The 19,635-nt window shown below is 52.6% G+C and overlaps 2 protein-coding genes across 2 annotated transcripts in view; one reads left to right on the top strand and one right to left on the bottom strand.

The window, feature by feature from the left end:
* ITGB3 (integrin subunit beta 3) overlaps positions 1 to 346 on the bottom strand; it is a 40,508-nt gene extending 40,162 nt beyond the window's left edge. Inside the window, exon 1 of the mRNA XM_026654792.2 lies at positions 89 to 346. Coding sequence (XP_026510577.1) covers positions 89 to 152 — 64 coding nt within the window. The 5' untranslated portion in view covers positions 153 to 346. The remainder of the gene's footprint in view (positions 1 to 88) is intronic.
* Positions 347 to 15,358: 15,012 nt separating this feature from the next.
* On the top strand, positions 15,359 to 15,694 carry RPRML (reprimo like). The gene has a single exon (XM_024219155.2). It carries the CDS (start codon positions 15,359 to 15,361, stop codon positions 15,692 to 15,694), a length of 336 nt encoding a protein of 111 aa, XP_024074923.1.
* The last annotated feature ends 3,941 nt before the right edge of the window (positions 15,695 to 19,635 follow it).

Genomic DNA, 19,635 nt, shown 5'->3' on the forward strand with positions numbered 1-19,635 from the left:
GCCCCGGGGTAACCCAGCGCGGCCCCGGGGTAACCCAGCGCGGCCCCAGGGTCACCCAGCGCGGCCGCCAGGCAGCGTAAGAACCTACCCTGGAGTCCCGCCGCGCACAGCGCCAGCACCAGGGTCCGCAGAGCCAGGCGGAGCCCCGGCATCTTCTCCGCGGCTGGACCGCGGCGGTGGGGCGGCGGCGAGGGCTGGAGCCCGGGGCTGGGGCTGCCGGAGCTTTTGAGCCGCTTGGGGGATGAATCATGAGGCGGAGGGCATGAGATCCGCGGCTGGGCTGAGCCAGAGCCCGGGCTGCCTGGAGGAAACTCCGCCGTCAGCTTTGAGTCAGCGACTGCCCCCGCCTGTCTGCCTGCAGCCCAGCGCTCCTGCCTCTCCCTCCGTCTCCTCCTCCCAGGGCCTTATAAACCCAGCCCCGTGACCCCCGGCCTGCAGCCACGCTGGGGCCAGAGCCTGCCTTTAGTCTCTGCCTCTGCTCTAGCTAGAGATGCAGCCTGGATCCAAACCCTTTCGAGTCACCCCCAAACTCCGGGGTGCAAAACACCCAACAGCCCCAGTTCTCCTCTGGCCGACACTGGTGTAACTCCGGAGTAACTCCGCTGAAGTTACTGGCGTGATGCTGGGGGGGGATCCGACTCGGGGTCTGACCGGACAGCAGCCCGGCAGCAGGGGGCTGCGTTTGGATCCCGCCGTCCCAAAGGCGGAGGACGTTTAGACCGGGTTCAGAACTTGGGGCCTGATTCTCCCCCTAGCTGCACCAGTTTTACCTCGTTGACCGAAGTGGAGTCACTCCAGATTTACACTGGTGTGAGAGACGCTTTGGGTCTCAGACCCAGCTCGACTGTGCGGAAGTATCCCAACTTTGCGGGGGCTTGTCCGATCTGGGGAAATCTCTGATCCTTTTGGATCTGCCCAGAGCCCGGAGTCCTACCAGTCCTTGGAGCATGGCTGGAAGGGGCCAGAAGCCACAAGGAAATGAACCTCTAGTACTAAGGGTACGTCTACACTACGAGATTAATTCGAATTTAGATAATTCGAATTTGGGAAACAGATTGTATAAATTCGATTGTGCGCGGCCACACTAAGCACATTAATTCGGTTTTTAACCACATTAATTCGGTGGTGTGCGGCCACACTACCCCATTAATTTTAACCACATTAATTCGGTGGTGTGCGGCCACACTACCCCTAATTCGAATTTACAAAATCGATTTTGGTGCTACTCCGCTCGTCGGGGTGGAGTACAGAAATCGATTTTAAGCACCCTTTAATTCGAAGTAACTGGCTCCGTTGTGTGGACGGGTTAAGGATTAATTCGGATTAACGCAGCTAAATCCGAATTAAAGTCGTAGTGTAGACCAGGCCTAAGAGTGGAAGCGCTCCAGAGCAGGGACTGAACACCCCTGCACAGCCCCGGGGGGCCCTGCCACTCCCCCAGCAGCTCCCTGGCACTGGCAGGTTTAGCCTTCCCTTGGAAGGATGCTATTTGGGGCCAGTAGGGGCTGGGACAGTCGGTCTCTGCTCCCTCCCCTCTGTTGGGGAGCAGCCCCTGTGCGCATGGCCCCAGGACATGCTCCATCACTCACAGTCTGTAAATCAAAGCTGGGTCTCTTTCCAAAAGATACAGTCTAGCTCAGTCAGAGCTGCTGGGCTGGGTGCAGGAGTCACTGGGCGAGGTGCCCCGGCCCGTGCTAGGCAGCAGGTGAGACTGGATGAGCCAAGCGATGAATCCGTATACGACTGTGCTCTCCCACCCCAGCCCTGCCCTGTTGTGTCCTTCCCTGGGGCACCGTTTGCCTCTGTCTGTCTATACCGCACCTAGCACAGTGGGGACCCCCGATCCTTGCTCGAGGTAGCTAGATGCTACCCTAACAATAACACGAGGCAGGGGGTGAAAGAGAAGGACACGTCTGTTTTCCTCTTCCTCCAGCCCTTCCCCTTTCCAAGCCGCTGGAGCACTTGAGTGAGGATGAGCTGTTGGTAGATATGCCTCATGCCAACTCAGCACACGAGTGGCCGGAAAATCGGAGATCTTAGCCCCGCAACCACCTGCTTTCCACAGCCTTCGGAGTGATTTAGCACCAGCTCTTTGGCAAAGGAGCCCAAATCGCCACTGCAGCTGGGCAAATTGACTGACTGTGTCTGGATCAGCGATAGTTATATTACAGGAGCAGCTACAGGCCAGTCAGGATCAGGGCCCTGTTGTGCTGGGTACTGTACACACACACACACACACACACACACACACACGTGCTGGGTACTGTACACACACACACACACACGTGCTGGGTACTGTGTACACACACACACATGTGCTGGGTACTGTGCACACACATGTGCTGGGTACTGTACACACACACACACACACATGCTGGGTACTGTGTACACACACACACATATGTGCTGGGTACTGTACACAAACACACACACACACGTGCTGGGTACTGTGCACCCACATGTGCTGGGTACTGTACACACACACGTGCTGGGTACTGTCTACACACACACGTGCTGGGTACTGTACACACACACACACACACACACACACGTGCTGGGTACTGTCTACACACACACGTGCTGGGTACTGTACACACACACACACACGGGCTGGGTACTGTACACACACACGTGTGCTGGGTACTGTGCACACACGTGTGCTGGATACTGTACACACACACGCTGGGTACTGTGCACACACACACACATACACACGTGCTGGGTACTGTGCACACACATATGGTGGGTACTGTACACACACGTGCTGGGTACTGTCTACACACACACACACACACACGTGCTGGGTACTGTATACACACATGTGCTGAGTACTGCACACACACACACACACAGAGTAAGAGACCAAAGGTGGTGTTGAGCAAACACACGCCCTTAGCATGGGAAACCGAACCCAGCCCTGGGTCCAAGTAGCTGGGAGTGGGTACTGGAGAAAGAGTCAGAGAACGTTTGTAGGTGCAAGGACCGAGTGGCTGGTGCACCAGATTAGGGACCCAGGAACCCCTGGTTCTCTTCCAGGCTTTGCTGCTGCCTGTTACGAGATGTTGGGCAAGTAACTTCACTTTCATCTACCTCTATTTTCACTCTTCCCCTTTGTCTAGTTGGACGATGACCTCTTCAGGGCAGAGACCGTCTCTCACTATGTGTCCATCCAGAACCCAGCACGCTCCAGCCCTGATCGGGATCTCTGGATTCTACTGTAATAAAAACACTTCCATACAAACTGTGGTTCAAAAAAAATTCAGGTTGCGAAGTCAAGCACTTGGCAGTTAGGAAGTGCCAGAACTAAGGTTGCCCAGGTACCTTTCATTGGCCCTCTTTGTGTATATGCATGCCAATGGGCCCCCTTTTGTGCGTATGCATGCCAACGGGCCACCTTTGTACGTATGCATGCCAACGATACAATCTTTAATGACACGATCACATACTATTTTGTTTGCCACTGGACCCTCCCTGGCTCAGCACACAGCATGGACAGTGCTCACAGAAGAGGCAGGTATTTGACATTTCTTTCTATCCTGCTCATTCAAAGGGCAGCTCAGGTCTTATTTAACGCACCCGCCTCCAAAGCCTGCACTCAATACAGAATGATTGATTCCCCCCCGGATGCTTCTGGTGGGCGTTCACCGGAGTACCAGAGTGCTTCACAGACATTCATAAATTTATTTTCACAACCTCTTCACATGAGGGGCTGCTGTTAGCCTCGTTTTTCTGATGGAGAACCTAGGCCCAGCGAGATTAAGGCCAAAAGTGTCAAAAGTGTTTTGAGAGCTCAACTCGAGACAACTGGGGCCTGGGAATCGTCACAGGACTTAGCATTTTTACAGTGATGTGCTCGGGGCACAGCTCCGTGTCTTCTGCTGCAGCTGTGAGCGTCCAGCACTTCTGCACCTCAGACCCCCCACCCGTCTCAAGCTAGGCACCTAGACAACGAGGAATACACCATTAGTGACCACTGGTGAAAAGTTTGATTTAAGTGACTCGCCTGGCATCACCCAGGAACGTAGGCAGGGATAGAATCCAGTTCTCCAGAGAAGCAGTCAGCTGCCTCACACGGACCCAGATTGGCACCCCCAGGTCGTCAGCACGGCCAGGCCCTTAAGCTCTGCCGCTTAAGCTAACAGAGTAACCGGTAGCAGTTGTAGGCTGTTCTCCTCGATGTGGACCCGTCGTCGGAGGATGAGACGTGCGTTGACAGTGGGTTTCACAGCTAATTGCTGACAGCAGAGGAACATAGAGAGTCAGGAGGCCTGAGTTCAAGTGCAGGGTCTGGAAGGGAGTGTGGACTAGTGGTTATAGAAACCTTTCTGCCCTGTTCCCCCATGCGATTCCTGCCCCTCTCCACCCCCACGTTCTAGCATGCACAGAACCCTGCAACAACTTGGGAGGATGCAAGCGAAGTGCATGGGCAGAGCTACCAAGGGGCCTGGGCCTGGGACAGCAGGGAAGGGCGGCAGGCCACTAGTGGTGTGAGTGACTGACTCTGCCCGGCTTCCTCTCCAGGGGCACCAATTTTCAAAACACGTGTCCTGAACCCTCATTGGGTCCCTCAGCTGCCCCCGGGTCCTTTCCATGGTGTTCTGGTGCTGCCCCCTAGTGTCCTCATGGGCACACTGCTGCTGAGCAGATGCAGGAAAAAGTCATTGAGAAAAGTGTCTGGCCTCACACTGAACTTTTTGTCCTCTTGATGATATCCCCCTTAGTGCTGTTCTAACATGGAATTTCCGGTTAATTCCCCTGCTTCAAGCACTCAAAGAAAACTAGCAGGAATCCTGTAAGTATCACGGTAACATTCACTACCCACAACAGTAACACTGTAAAGACTTTAATCGTCTCGACTGGCTGGTGTTTATGGAGATGGTCTTTAGGCTGAGACGCCCCACTGAGGCCTTAAAGACCCCAACTCCCTCTCTTTGAAGAGCTGGGGGATGTCCTGTAAAGGGCAGTTTGGTGTCCTGGCCCATCTTTATTCAGCTTCCCAGTCCCCTCTGCGGTCATAGAATCATAGAAATGTGGGGCTGGAAGGGACCTCGAGAGGTCATCCAGTCCAGCCCCCTGCGCTGAGGCAGGACCAGTAAACGTAGCCCATCCCTGACAGAGGTTTGTCCAGCCTGTTCTTAAAAACCTTGAATGACAGGATTCCACAACCTCCAGAGCTCAACTATTCTGAGAGTTGGAAAATTTTTCCTAATATCTCACCTAAATCTCCCTTGCTGCAGATTAAGCCCATTGCTTCTTGTCTTACCTTCAGTGGAGATGGAGAACAATTGATCACTGTCCTCTTTGTAACATTCCTTAACATAGTCAAAGACTTATCAGGTTCCCCCTCTCCGTCTTTACTCAAGACTCATGCCCGGTTTTTTTAACCTTTCCTCAGAGGTCAGATTTTCTAACCCTTTTATCATTTTTTTGCTGCTCTTTCCTGGCCTCTCTTCACATCTTTCCTAGCGTGGCACCCAGAACTGGATGCAGAACTTCAGCTGGGGCCTCTCCAATGCCGAATAGAGCGGGACAATGACCTTCCGTGTCTTACATATGACACTCCTGTTAATACAGCCCAGAATGACATTAGCTTTTTTTGCAATGCATCACACTGTTGATTCATGTTCAATTTGTGATCTACTATAGCCCCCAGATCCTTATCAGCAGGACTATCGCCTAGCCACTTGTTACCAATTTTGTAGTTGTCCATTTGATTTTTCCTTCCTAAGTGAAGAACTTTGCACTTGTTTTTACCGAATTTCATCTTGTTGAACTCAGACCAGTTCTCCAATTTGTCAAGGTCATTTTGAATTCTAAGCCTGTCCTCCAAAGTCTTGCAACCCCTCCCAGCTTGGCGTCATCTGCAAATTTGATCAGCATGCTCTCCGCTTCATCATCCAAATCATTAAATGAAAATATTGAATAGTACCGGACCCAGGACTGACCCCTGTGGGACCCCACTAGATCCACTTCCCAGGCTGACAGCAAAACATTGATAACTAGTCTCTGAGTACAGTCCTTCAACCAGTTGTGCACCCACCTCATAGTAATTTCATCTAGACCGCATTTCCGTAATTTGTTTATGAGAATGTCATGTGGAACTGTGTCAAAAACCGTATTAAAATCAAGTTATATCAAGTCTACTGCTTCCCCCCATCTGCTAGGCTAGAAACCTGTCAAAGAAGGAAATTAGGTTGGTTTGGCATGGTTTGTTCTTCACTATTTTAATCTTATTATCTTTTAGATGCTCACAAATTGTTTAATAATTTGTTCCAGTATCTTTCCAGGTATCAAAGTCAGGCTGACTGGTCTATAAGTCTCTGGGTCTTCTTTGTCCCCTCTTTTAAAGAGAGGTCCTAGATTTGCCCTTCTCCACTCCTCTGGGACCTCACCCATCCTCCAGGAGTTCTTGAAGATAACTGCTAATGGGTCCGAGATTGCTTTAGCTAGTTCCTTATGTACTTAGGGTGAATTTCATCAGTCCCTGCTGACTTGAATACCTCTAACATATCTAAATATTCTTTAGCCTGTTCTTTACCTATTTTGCGTTCCTTCCCCCTTGTTGTTAATATTCATTTTGTTGACTATCTGGTCATTAACCTTTTTAGCGAAGACCGAAGCAAAATAGGCATTAAAGCCCTCAGCCTTCTTGATGTCACCAGTTACTAGCTCTCTTTCCCCATTAAGTAGAGGATCTACACTTTCCTTTGTCTTTCTCTTGCTGCTAATGCTAATGCTAATAGAACCTCTTCTCCTTGCCTTTTATGTCCCTTGCTAGCGTAACTCATTTACCTGCAAGTTCTCAGCGCTTGCTAACGTCTGGTTTTTTGGAAGTCCGTTGGCCTTAGTCTGCTGCTTTCACACCTTCCTTTCCATAGAATCATGAAATCTATCCTGAGCACTTGCACCCAAATTGTCTAAGGTGCCACAAGTACTCCTGTTCTTTCTGCAGAGTCACTACCGATTCCTCCGGTTAGTCAGAACCAAGTCTAAAATGGTGACTTCCTCCACTTTCTGAAACAAAAAGCTGTCCCCGGGACATTCCAAGAGCTCACTGGGAATTCTGTTTTGCCATGTAACTTTTCCAACAGATGCCTGGGTAGTTGAAGTCCCCCAGTCCTATGAGGACTTGTGTTCAGGGCCGGCTCCAGGCACCAGCAAAGGAAGCAGGTGCCTGGGGCGGCCAGTAGAAAGGGGCGGCACTCCATCTGCTATTGGGGCGGCACGGCCGGGTCTCCGGTGGCAATTTGGCGGCGGGGGGGGTCCTTCACTCCCTCTCTTCCTCCTTGGCGGCACTTCGGCGGCAGCTCAATCGTTTTTTTTCCCCCTTCGCCGCTTGGGGCGGCAAAAAAGCTGGAGCCGGCCCTGCTCACGTTTTGGATCTTTCTGTTGTTTGTTCTAGAAATGCCTCATCCCCCTCCTCTTCCTGATTTGGTCACGCTCCATTTCCCTTCCTGAAACCTGCCCTGGACCAGTGTGCAAGGCTGTGTTCCTATTTGACTAACTGGTGCAGAATGGCTTTGGGATCCAGCCTTGCTCCAAGGACTCCAGAGACTGTATCACACCCACCGTGCAGTGGGTTGCTCAGCACTTCCTCTCCTTATGCAGAGTTATTCATTCGGAGCGGTTACGGGGACGTGTGCAGAGTGTGCCTTGAACATCTGGATTGGCCTCCCTCTGCGTTTACCTCACCCTTCCCGGACCCCCTGCCAGGGTTGCCGAGAGTGGGTTCGGGCCCCGGTGAAAATTTTTTTCGGGCCCCCCAGCAAGGGCGGACCGGCTAAACAGGGCCGACAAGGGGGGGAGGAAGCCGTGCCCAGGGCCCCCTTCCGGACCACCAGGCCCCGGTAATTTGTACCGGCTTCCCCGCCTCTCGTCGTCCCTGCCCCCTGCTGCATAGCCTCCCGCACCCCGAGTACTCCCTAGCGCACACCTAGAAGAGGCAACTCAAGGGTGGCGTGAGGCCTTCCCCTGCCCTCAGGAGCTGTGCGGGACTTGGAGCCGTCTCTTCCCCCCTGCCCCATTCAGACATGAGACTCCGACCCCACCGCACCAGGTCACCCCTGGCCTACAAAGCATCTGGCCAGACCTGGGGCCCCACAAAGCTGACCATAAAACTCCCTGGCAAAGAGACACAAGGACGGCTACTGCCAGGCTGCAGCCACTAGAGGGGGCAAAAGCTTCTTAAATTGGGAGTGAAATGAACGGAGGGTTATTTGCTGCACTATGTGATCCTGCAGAGACAGCTCCTTCCACGCCCGGGCCTGACCCCCCCAGTGTGGCTGGGCCCAGGGAGCCTCTGGGTGAGGTGGGCTTTGCTAAGGGATCTCCACGCTGTGGTGGGGGGTCTCCGCTCTGGGCTGCCCAGGGTGTCTGGTTGGGTGCAGGTATATTGGGGGGGTTGGTTCTCTGCCATCCGATGCATGGCTCTGGCTGGGCTCAGGGGTCCTTGCTCCAGCACTAGGCTGGCAATCAGGGGCAGGGCCCCGACCAGTTGGGATGTACCTTATCTGGCTGAAGTTTGCTCTGCTTAGCCCCGTTGCACCAGCTCCTGATGCCCCGTCACAGGTGGGTGGCAGAGATGAGCAGGAACAGCTCCCAAGACCTCCCCTTCTGGGAGGAAGTATGACCTCGTGATTGCAACGCAGGCATCGGCTCCAGAAGCCAGGCGCTGTACCAACAGGTAATGAGAGACGGCTCCTGCCTCAGACCGCTTCCAATCGAAATAGACAAGAGGCGGGGAAACTGAGGCACGGGGGCGGTGAAGTGACTTGCCCAAGGTCATGCTGCAGATCAGTGGCAGAGCCAGGAACAGAACCCAGGTCTCTTGACTCTTAAGCCAGTGCCCTTTCCTGAGTTCGATTACTGAGACTGTCAGCTGTTTGGGGCAGAGACTGTCTTTTTGTTCTGTGTTTGTGCAGCTCCCAACACTATAGGGTCTTGATCCACGGCTGGGACGGCAGGTGCTTCAGGAGGGCAGTGTACCATTACGGCTGGTGCCGTATACTAAACCTCTCTGGCCTCCTTCCCTTGTATTAGGGAAAGTAACTGTGGTTTTGTGTCTCCCCGGCCAGCCAGCCTCAGAGCTTCTGGGGAGCAGCAGTGCCTTGCTAGAGGGCAATAAAAAGACCCCGAACAGCTGAAGACAGGCCTTTGTGGTGGGGAAGGCTGGTCTTGTGGCTAAAGCATGGGCTGGTGACTCAGGACTCCTGGGTTCTTTTCCCAGCTGTGCCAGTGACTCCCTGCAGCACCTTGGTGGGTCTCCTCATAAGGGTTCCTTCTAATCATGAGATCTATGCCGGGAACTTCCCAGACTTTGCCAGCCTCAGGGAGAGCCAGTGAGCGCGCAGGAACTCGATCCTTCCTCAGCTCCAGGGATCTGTGACAGAGGATTTTCATACCAGGTTAACTTCTTGGGGGGAATGATCCCTGATAACCCCTGACTGTCACACACAAAATGCTGGAATGAACAAAACTTCTGCACAACGCAGGAAATTCCACCTCGTACATCCACCCTCCGCTCACCGTTGGAGGACTGGCTGGCCCATGGGACTGGTGCTAGTAGACAGGGTCAAAGCAGTCCTGTTGAGAGACATTTGGGGCCCCGCCCCCACCCATTTCACCCCAGTTACAGGCATGTTAGGCCTCCCTGAGTTTAGGGCCCACGTACAATGTCTCCCACCCCCCATCAGCCCTGGGTCAAATGCTGCTCAGAGTGGCAGTGACCAGCAGGGCTTGGCATTTTGTGGTCTGGAACGAGCTGGTCTTAGTCAGGTGCCTATGGAGACAGTGTTACGAGGCTCACCATCCCAGAGCACTGCCCCCCACAGCAACACCCAGCGCGGCAGCACTCCTGCCTCAGTTTCCCCACACCCATCTTCCGCCTCCTCCCACTGGAGAGGTGCTTTGCTGCAGTGACTTGGGCCCTCCGGCTATGTCATTACCAAAACTCCCCCACACTCCTGGGGTATCCAAATCCAAAGCAAGCAAAGCACAAAGCCTTTGCCCCACTAATCAATTGGGCCCGGCCCTGTCTTTCCCCAGGGGTCTGTCCTCTCTCCTCTGCCCGCCCTCTGGGCTCACCTGTCCCCCGGCCCACGCTCCTTTCCCTCCCTGCCCTCAGCCCCTCCTCGTATGGGAGCCTCTAGTTTGCTCCTTCCTCTTCCTCAGCCTTCCTGCCTGGAGCCTGCCACACACCCCTGCCTGCCTTGTGCACTTCTCCGGCCCTCTGCTCTGCTGGGCATCCTTCCTCTTAAGCCCAACACCCAGCTCAGGACAGGGCTGACTAGCCCCTGTGGGGGAGGCCGCCTTGTCCCTGGCTGGCTTCCAGTTTATAGAACGTTGCCACCAGCATGGCAGGCCCAGCACGGAGGCCAAAGGAATGGGTGGGTCATGAGGATGAGAAGGATTGAGGAGACACATTGGGTGGCGCAGGGTGCGGGGAGTTTGCGCTGCTGCTGCTCACGCTGTCCCTGATCTCTGGAGAACTAGAGGCCTCCAGGCTCCCGGGCTGTCAAGCTGGAACTCGTCACAAGCACATTTAAAAATAACAGCAATCATAACTGGCAACGCATTACCGGAGACGGGTGGCAACTGGCGTCAAGATGTCTCTATTGCCACCATGACCAATCAGTAGCAGGGATAGACCTCAGGTCCTTCTGCTCCGAAAGCCCATTCCCCGCCCAGTCCTGCTCCAAAAGTCACTTGAGCTAAAGGAGAATCTCCACTAAGTGTTAGCAATATAGGGCTTATGATATGCAGTTGAGCATTACTGATTCCATCCAGTGGGGGGCAGTGGTACACATACAGTCTAGCCTGTTCACTACAAAATGTAACATAACCAATGGCCGGTCTTTGCCCTTACCGTCCTGAAGCTTTCAACTCTCACCTGTCCTGTCAAGATGTTTATTGGCCCTCAGGGTGAATCCCATGGAATAACAGTAGGGCCCAGATCCTCACATCAGTGGAAGTGAGGAGATTAAATACCTTTCAGGATCTGGGCCAGGGCCAGTTTCTGCGGGAGCTGTCCCTGCTTTGGCTGCTCCAAAATCCTGATGTGGAGTATGGATGGGAGACTCTGCAGGATAGCACTTGACCTTGCTTCCCTTCTCTGAAGCCAGGGGATGTTTTGCACCATGGTAACAATTCCAGGCTTGCAAACTCCTGTCATTGGATTGGATGCAATCAAGAAAACTTTGGATTCAACTTTTAGGGGCTGAAGCTCCTGCTTCCTTAGGGACTCTTTTTATTTTATTTTAAAAAGGAAAGGTGGAAGGATACCAGCACAGGAAGCATTTTTTAGCCTAACATCAACATATAAAATAAAACCCCCAAAAAGGTTCTCGCTCTGCATTGATCACCAGGCTCTGAGATTAACCACTTTGCCGTGAACTTTAAAAACACGCCCTCCTTAGGCACTTTAAAGGTGGCCTGCAAAAAGGGTTTGTGCCTCTTTTTTGCTTCTGAACGATGGATGGGGGAAGGCCTGGCAGACTGGTTGGGATTTTTAAAAGATTTTATTTCTGTCTGGAAGGCCAAAACTGGGCTTTCCAGCTTTGATTGGAGGTCTCCTTGGAAGACTCAGAGATGCATAGCAGGAGCTTTCAGAGTTTATTTCCCCAACGTAGCTGTCCTCCCGAAGAGTTGGAATAAAAGGCCTGAATCCGGCAAAGACTTAGGCATCTGCATTCGGTATGGCTGTGAGTAGCCCCAGTTAAGCGGATGGGACTTTGCTCCCATGTAAATGTAAACGTGTGCATAAACCCTGGAAAGGAAACTTTTTAACTTCCCTGCGTATGTGTGATATCCTAACTAGAGCTGGGCGCCACTCTTCATCTGAACCATTTCTTCGCTGAAAAATACAAACCTGGGTTGACCGAAATGTTCTGTGAATTTGTGTTGAATTTGCTAAATTGTTTCAACAGGAAAAAAAAACACTTAAAAAAAATCGGAAAAAATCAAAGTGTTTTGTTTCTACATCTTCACATCAAAACAACTTTTTGTTTAGAAATTTACCTCCCTGTCATTTAAAAGCGAAACCCCCTACGAACGACATGAAACGTTTTGGGCTGGGGTTGAACATCCGACTCCAAACCATGGGCTGGCTTGCTTTGGGATGGTCAGCGAATGGAAAAATCAGTTCTTCCCCCAGGGCTGGTCATACCCTTACACGTTTCCTGGTGGGCAGGTCTTCAGGGAAAGGCCTGAATAGCGAATGTTAAAAAACAAGCAATTAAAAAATACGCTTTTTAAAACTTTCAGGCCTTCTCTATCTGCCACAAAGAGCCAAAAATGGGCACGAGTCCCATACCTTTCCGGGTTACAAGTCACCCTTAAAAGGAAAGGAAACCTCCCCCCTTAGTCCTGTCCCACCTTGCTGCAAAGTTACTGTTCACCCTCCCTCAGCCAGTCATCTTCAGTTCCCTCTCAACACCCCTCCTGCTATTAATCTCCATTTAAGCCTATTCTAAAGCCCACAGCTCCGATAGCCTTCTGCATTCCGCACACGGCAGAATCAGCCAATAATTATAGTAACAATAAGGAGAGAGGCTTGTCTGCCAACCCCAAGCAAATAAAAAAGAAACCACGACAAAGCCAGCCAGCGACAGCTCGAGAAGGGTTCTCCCCTTTTATGGTGCCCCAGCGTGTTCACTGTTAGCTAATAGGATAATGCTAACCAGCCAGCTGAGATCAGATAGCGAGGGGGGGGCCGCCTGCGAACAGGAAGTGTCGCCGGGTTGGTAGAGAGAGGTCTGGCAATGGGGAGTCCTGGTTTCTAGTCCTTGGACTAGGGGGAAGTGTGCTTTTCGGAGTCAGAGCAGTGGTCAGGGAGCCAGGAATCTCCGGATTCTCAGTCGTCCTGCACCGTGCGCAACCATTGGCACCCGCGCCAAACGCTCTCAGTCTGATTGGGTAGCACTTTGTGCAGTGTAAATGATAGCGCCGGGTGCAGGGCAGTGGGGAACGGAGCCCCTGGTTTCTATTCTACTCACAGCGTGGCCTTGGAGCCAGTTGCTTAGGCTGAAATTTCCCAAAGTGGGCAGTGATTTGGGGGTGGGTCTCTCCATTTTTAGATGCCCGGATGGGGACCCCAAGGTGACCCAAGTCGGGTACCTAAAAATCAGAGACATCCCAAATCAGTGGCTGTAGTTTGGCCTTAAACTGCTCTGTGCCTTAGGGTACGTCTACACTGCAAAACCCAAACCGCGCCAGCGAGTCTCAGACTCAAGGCCTGTTCTATGGGGCTGAAAATAGCAGTGTAGACATTCCGGCTCAGGCTAAAGCCCGGGCTCTGAATCCCAGCGTGGTGGGAGGGTCCCCGAAGGGGAACGTCTACACCGCTGTTTCTAGCCCAGTAGCACAAGCCTGAGTGACCTAGTTGACCCAGGTTCTGAGACTCACTCCCGCGGGTCTTGTTTTACTGTGTAGACGTCCCCTTGGTTTCCGTATCTATAAGACGGGGATAATAGCTCAGGTCCCGAGAAGCGTGAGTCATCTTTGTAAAGGAATTCCCAAGGCTCAGCGGGAAGACGGGATGGAAGATCAAAGGGCTGTAGGACGCAAAGCACAGACTGTGGAGATTAACCCTGCGCCGGTGGGTCTGTCTGCTGGGGGATTGAGCTTACAGAGCGACTGGTAACCAACCCGCCGATTCCCCCCTCCCCAGGGGATGGACGTGACGCGCCAGCCCTAGGAAGGTTATAATAAAATCAGGCTACAGACAATGGCTGGCCCTGCTCTCACCTCTGCCCCCAGCATCCGCATCAGCTGCCTCTGGGTTTGGTCCCTACATGGATTTCGGGGGGTGGGGAGCACTCTCTGAACCCCGGTCCGCAACTGGTCTGTCCCAGCCACTCGGCCTCTCCTGCGGCAGGTCAGACATAGGAGGCCCCTAACAAGAATGACGGAGCGGCAGAGTCCAGCCAGTGGGCCAATGCATCCCCCCAAAATAACAGACCAGAGCAGGAGTCCCCTCCACTCCTGGCCGGACTATTTTGTGGGGGGGACCTCATGGGGATGAGGTCTGGAGATAGGGGGTAGCCAGGGGATCAGGCCAGCCAGGGGAGTGAGGGAAGGGGTTTTGGCATTGCTAGGACTCACCTGAAAATTCTTCTTCCATTCCCCACCTCTTCAGAACGCCATCTGCTCTCCTCCGTCCCCTGGTCAGCCCATTTCTTCCCTCTGCCTTCTGCTCTCCTCAGCCCCTGCTGGTCTCAGCTCCCTGTCTCCCCAGTCCATCCTGGGAATTGGACGGGGCGAGGGTCCTGTGAACAAAGTAGCAAGCGGGCATGTGGTTAAGGCTGGTATAATGCGCATGCCCAAGGGGGCAGAGCTAAGGGTATGTGCATGAGGGGGCAGAGCAACCTTCATTGTGCCCCCTCCTAACTTCTGAGCACTCAGCTTGGCAGCCTTAACATTCCCAGCAGGTTGTTTTTCAAAGCATGGGAGACCCAGTGGGGGAGACGTGGGGGGCACAGCCCATGGGCTGGGGGTCCAGAAATGGGTGGGATGGCACTGAACTGGGGGGGGGAGATGTGAGGGGGGCAGCACTGACCTGGGGGGAGTCCAGAGTGGATGAGCGGGCAGCAGTGAGTGGGGATGGGGGTCAGGAGTGGGGAAAGCCTTGTCTAGGGATGGGTGGGAGACAGCCGTACCTCGCAATAGGCATGTGTGTCAGGACCAGGCAGAGGCCAGCCCGGTCTGGGCAGTCAGGAGTGGGGGAGGTTAGCAATGAGCGGGCATGGTGGGGGCTAGGAGTGGGTGGGGGGGCATCATTGATCTGGAGGCAGGGTGTCAGGAGTGGGTTGGGGCAGCAGTGAGTGGGGGGGAGGCGGTCCTGGGGGACCAGAGAGGGTGGAGTTGACAAGTGATGATTTTTTAACACCGCATAGACTTTCGATTGGAACTTGCATTTGTTCAGTTCCCAGCCTGCAGGATTCAGCCTCTTCTGTCTGTGTTAATTTCACGACTGGGAATGTGCATCTCTGCTTCGCTTTCCTAGAGCACTGGGGGAGACTAGGGATTTGGGGGGACTGAGGACGGGGTAAATTGCAATCTCCTGCTTCTTTGCTTGTAGATTTCCCCTCCCTGTGCACCCCTTGCCTTCTCTCTCTGCTCTGTTTGGGGGCTCAGGTTTATAATATCCTTGCATAGAGGAATCAGTGAGTGAGACATCTCTCAGCTACGCAAATTGGCTGCCTAGTTGCTTGCTGCCTTGAGGAAGTTTCTCCGGTACCTGACGCTTCGCAGTGAGGAGAGTGAGGTAGTGACGGACCTACCCCAGCCCCTGTCTTGGCTCCAAACCAGGAGTGGCTTTTCTCTCTCCCCTTGGGTGGAGATTCTGGATTAAACCAGCGAAATGAACGGGACCTTTTTCAACCAGACTGTCATGGAGCAAGGAGTTTATTCCAACAGGACCCAGGACCTGGGCACTTTAATGGGTTGTTGCAACGGCACCAGCTCGGTGGTGGCCAGCGATGGCGGGTCGTCCATCCTGCTGCCCGATGAGAGGAGCCTCTACATTACGCGGGTGGTCCAGATTGCGGTGCTCTGCATCCTCTCCTTGACTGTGGTGTTCGGGATCTTCTTTTTGGGCTGCAACTTGCTCATCAAGTCGGAGAGCATGATTAACTTTTTGGTCAAGGACCGCAGACCGTCTAAGGACGTGGGAGCTGCCATCATGGGGCTGTACTGAGAGGATCCTGGGAAGTGAACGGTATGGAATTCCGGTCGAGAGGTGCAATCCCATGCACATGGGGGGGCCGGGTGTGGAATCCGGACTTCTTGCAACCTGCTGGTGTACAGGGTAAATCAACCCTTCTGTGCTGAATGAAATACGTGCTGGTGAAAGGGACGGAGGCATCTTTCCGGCTCTGTGTGAAGCACAAAAATAAAATTGTCATCCTAATGTTGCATGCAGAAATGTTTGACGTTTTGCATGAAAACTTGCAAAAACAAAGTGAAGGTTTGGAATCTTTTTGGCTGTTACCTTGGATACTGTTATCTGTTTCTTAAGGCTTTTTTTTAAAAAACAAAACAAAACAAAAAAAGTGAAATGTGGTGTGCAAGCCAATTCAATGAAATGTTTGTGGGGGCAGGGAAAGTGGGGTGCTCTTTGGGTCTTAAAGCCAAGACTGCATGCTAATGAATGTGCCTGTCTGTTTCTATTTTCGGACCTCAAGCATGGATCCTTTTGTAAATCAAGAGTTTTGTAATTGGAAAAACACGTTCTTTTTGTGGTTTGTCTTTAAATGCCTGAGATCTCCTCGTCCATGAACTGGGAGTTTCTTTTATTTAATTAAATCTACTTATTTATTGACACTCTATTGAAGGAAGAAAAGGTAAAACAAAAGCATGGCTTTGTTTTGGGACCTTTTTCGAATGCGACATTGTTAACTCCTTGGGTTTTTTTTTTTTTTGTAGTTTTGAAAACCAGTGAAAGTTGAATAAAATAAATATCTGTTTCAAATGATTTCGCTGTTGTCTTCATTTTTTCGGTGTGTGTGAATTTTTTTTCCCCAATGACAGCTCCACAAGGCTAAATACCCTCCTCTTACTTTGCAGTTGAACTCACATTTTGAAAAAATACGATTGAAATTCAAAATACCACTCTTGGGTCCCATTAGCTCATAAATTAACTAGGGACTGTATATTCGGGGCTTGCTAAATCGCTGCCAAGCACCGAAGCATAAAGGTTCAGCAAAGGCAGCTTGCAAAGCAAGATTCTGAGTTGAAATCTGTGTCCTCTGTGATTCTTGTAAAGCTGTCAAAACCCAGATATGTGAGTGAAAGGCAAGAGATGACAAAAAGGAGGACTCTTGACCTTTCCGCTATGGTGGAATGATTTCTCCGCGTGTGGGTGTAGGATGAAAACGATGCCTGCAAATATGCTGGCTACTTTCTCCCTTTTGTGGTGGGGATGCGAGCCCGGCTAATGCGGAGTGGGGTAAAATTAGGATCTGCTGCCCCAGTGTAAAACTGGAGTAACTCCACTCTGGATTCACCCAAGCTGTAACTGAGATCAGAATCTGGCTTATCATTACCATGGCTGACCTTTGATAGCCCATTTCCCCCCGGGGATTCCAAAGCATATTAGTGAAATATCCGTAATGTGAACTATGACCAGCCCAGTGCTAAGTCTGTCGCTCTCCAGCCTGTCGGATGCAAAGAGTTCGTGATGACCAAGAAACTATGGCAGAAGGACGGGGGTGTCTGTCTTCTGACACCCCTCCACCCCAGTGAAACTAGCTAACAACGAGGGGCCTGATCCCATTGCACTCTATGAGCCTCAGGCCCCTGCACTGCTGTTCCGACTGGAGAGTGTTTTACAGCCGCTTTGCACAGAGGCAAGTGGCGACAGGTGGTGTAGGGCAAGTAGGAATTTATCCTTCTCCCGTTGAAATGCATGGAAAGGTTCCCATCTGCCTCGATTTCCACTGACTCAGTTGCATGCAGGATCAGACCCCCAAGGCTATGTACTCTTTTGCTTTGCATCCTTACCTCTGTGGAAAGCATTACCAAAATCAGCAAGGTCACCGTTGCGTGCTGGTGGGCGTAGGCAGGGAATCATGTAATATATTGCACCCGTCGCATCTATTTTTTGTGGTGGGAATGCGATCCTGGCTAATGTGGAGTGGGATAAGATTAAGGTCGATTATACCAGGGTAAATCTGGAGTAAACTCCACGCTGGAGTCCCCTGATCTGTAACTGAGTCCGGGGCAATGGAGAATTAAGCCCGATGTATATTAAAGCCCTGATTCTGCAAACCCGTAGGCATGTGCTTCACTTCCCTACCGTGAGTATTCATGGGCCTATTCTTGGAAGTGAAGTGAAGCAAGGGCCTGGTATTTGCAGGATTGGGCCCTACGGCTGCAACGGAGTTTCCATTTCAAACTGGATTTTGGCCCCTTCGCTATAATCGATCAGCCTCACACCTGGAAGGTGAGATCTGGTGGGAGTTAAAAACCCCTCTAGTCTTAGAAACGCAGGAAGTGCTGAGCTGCGGTTGCCTTTCCCAAAGAAGGCCCCTAAACCACCATAACTCTCACCCGTAGCGATGCCCTGAGGAAGGCAGAGACTCGTCACAAACTGGCTAATTTGTCACTGGAGCTAAAATATTCCCATCTTAGCTGGATGGTGATGGTGCCTTTGTCTGGTGATTCCTGGCATCCATCGGATCATTCCGCAAATCTCTGATTAGCCAAGCAGCATACGGAAGGCAGCATTCCCGGCGCTCTGTTGAGGGCTGGTTTCTGAGCCACGCTGCGGACACCCAAGGCTCGGGTCGTACGATTCCACATCTCAGCCAATTATCCAAGTGTCTTTAGACACCCGGTTAGCCGCGTCTCCGTGTTTTTCAACCACCTACGCCCAGCTCATGCTGGGAGAGAGCTCACGGGAAAAGAGCAAGTGTCACTGCGGAGACCGCTCATCACGCATGTTGGAGTCACGTGTGTAACCCAGTGCTCTGCGAGGAATGTTTTCGATGCTTTGCATAGAGGATGGCATTGGAGAGTGACAGTGATTTGAGTTTGCATTCCAACATATGGGGGGAGGGGGACTCCCTTTTAACTCTTAACCGGCCGGGAGGAGGACAGAAACCCCAGAGGTGCCTGCACCTTAACAGGAAGTTTGTAGGGGAGCGTGGTTACAGGTTCTTTCTTTATACAGAGGAGCAGCCGAGCGACAGTCAAGGATTGTTCCGGTCCCGGAGAGCTTGCAAGGTCCCATTGCACAGGGGATGAATGGAAACTTGAATTGCCTTGGCAGCTGTAGCCGGTGGCAGTTCCCGAGCTGGGCGGGATTCTGATCTCCCCAACACCGGTGTCGGGGCTGTGTGACCCCACTGGGCCTGATCCCCCTGCACCTCGCGCCGTCACGGCTCTGCTCGCACGGACACTGGGTTACATCAGTGCACTGCACTCCCCTGGGTTCAGCCTGGACGCAAAGGGGGCCGTGTGCCACATGCGCGCCCCGGTTCTCATGGGGGCAGAGGGTTTGTTTGGTTCCCAGCACAAACTCAAGCAGCGTTCTAGTTCCGGGAGGCCATCCTGGGGATCACGCTTCCTGGCTATACCCCCTCCCTCCAGATTCAACCCAGGGTGCGAGGAAGAACGAGCCAAGGGCTAAGAGGTCCCTAAGGCGCCCGTCCATGGTAGGCCAGGCCTGATGGCTGTAGGGGGGGTCACGCCCGGTGTCCATCAGTGCGAGTTCGGAGTCAGGACTGGCTGTTTGGGAAGCTGGAGGGAGCGGAGCCGGACTGCGCGTGGCGGAAACCTGCTGGGGGAATTTCGGGCCCCGCTGAGCCGCATTCGCTACAGAAACAAGCCGCAGTGACTGTCCGAGCGACGGCATCTCAGCCGCTTCCGGCGGCTTTCAGAACCACATGCCCGGCACGCGACGAGCGCCCGTGGCTGTGCGTGGAGGTAGATACACTAGTCGCCTTGTGATTAACCCAGCTCCTCGGTCACGAGTGCTTCCAATAAACCAGAGAGCTCTGCGGGCTGGGAGACGAAATGGCTAACAACAGACAGGTAAGAACGATGGTAACGAACAGCCTTATAAACTGGCTGTTAACAGCAGTACTATGGGGGTGTCCAGAGGCTTCACATGAGATTGGGGCCTCGCTGTGCTAG

Source organism: Terrapene carolina, unplaced genomic scaffold (genome assembly GCF_002925995.2).
Source record: "Terrapene carolina triunguis isolate 2854851 unplaced genomic scaffold, T_m_triunguis-2.0 Scaffold193, whole genome shotgun sequence".
In the NCBI taxonomy this organism is placed as follows: domain Eukaryota; kingdom Metazoa; phylum Chordata; order Testudines; family Emydidae; genus Terrapene; species Terrapene triunguis.

Bases quoted from the DNA above. Each gene is read 5' to 3' on its own strand.
- RPRML (XM_024219155.2), top strand. From the start codon at position 15,359: ATGAACGGGACCTTTTTCAACCAGACTGTCATGGAGCAAGGAGTTTAT.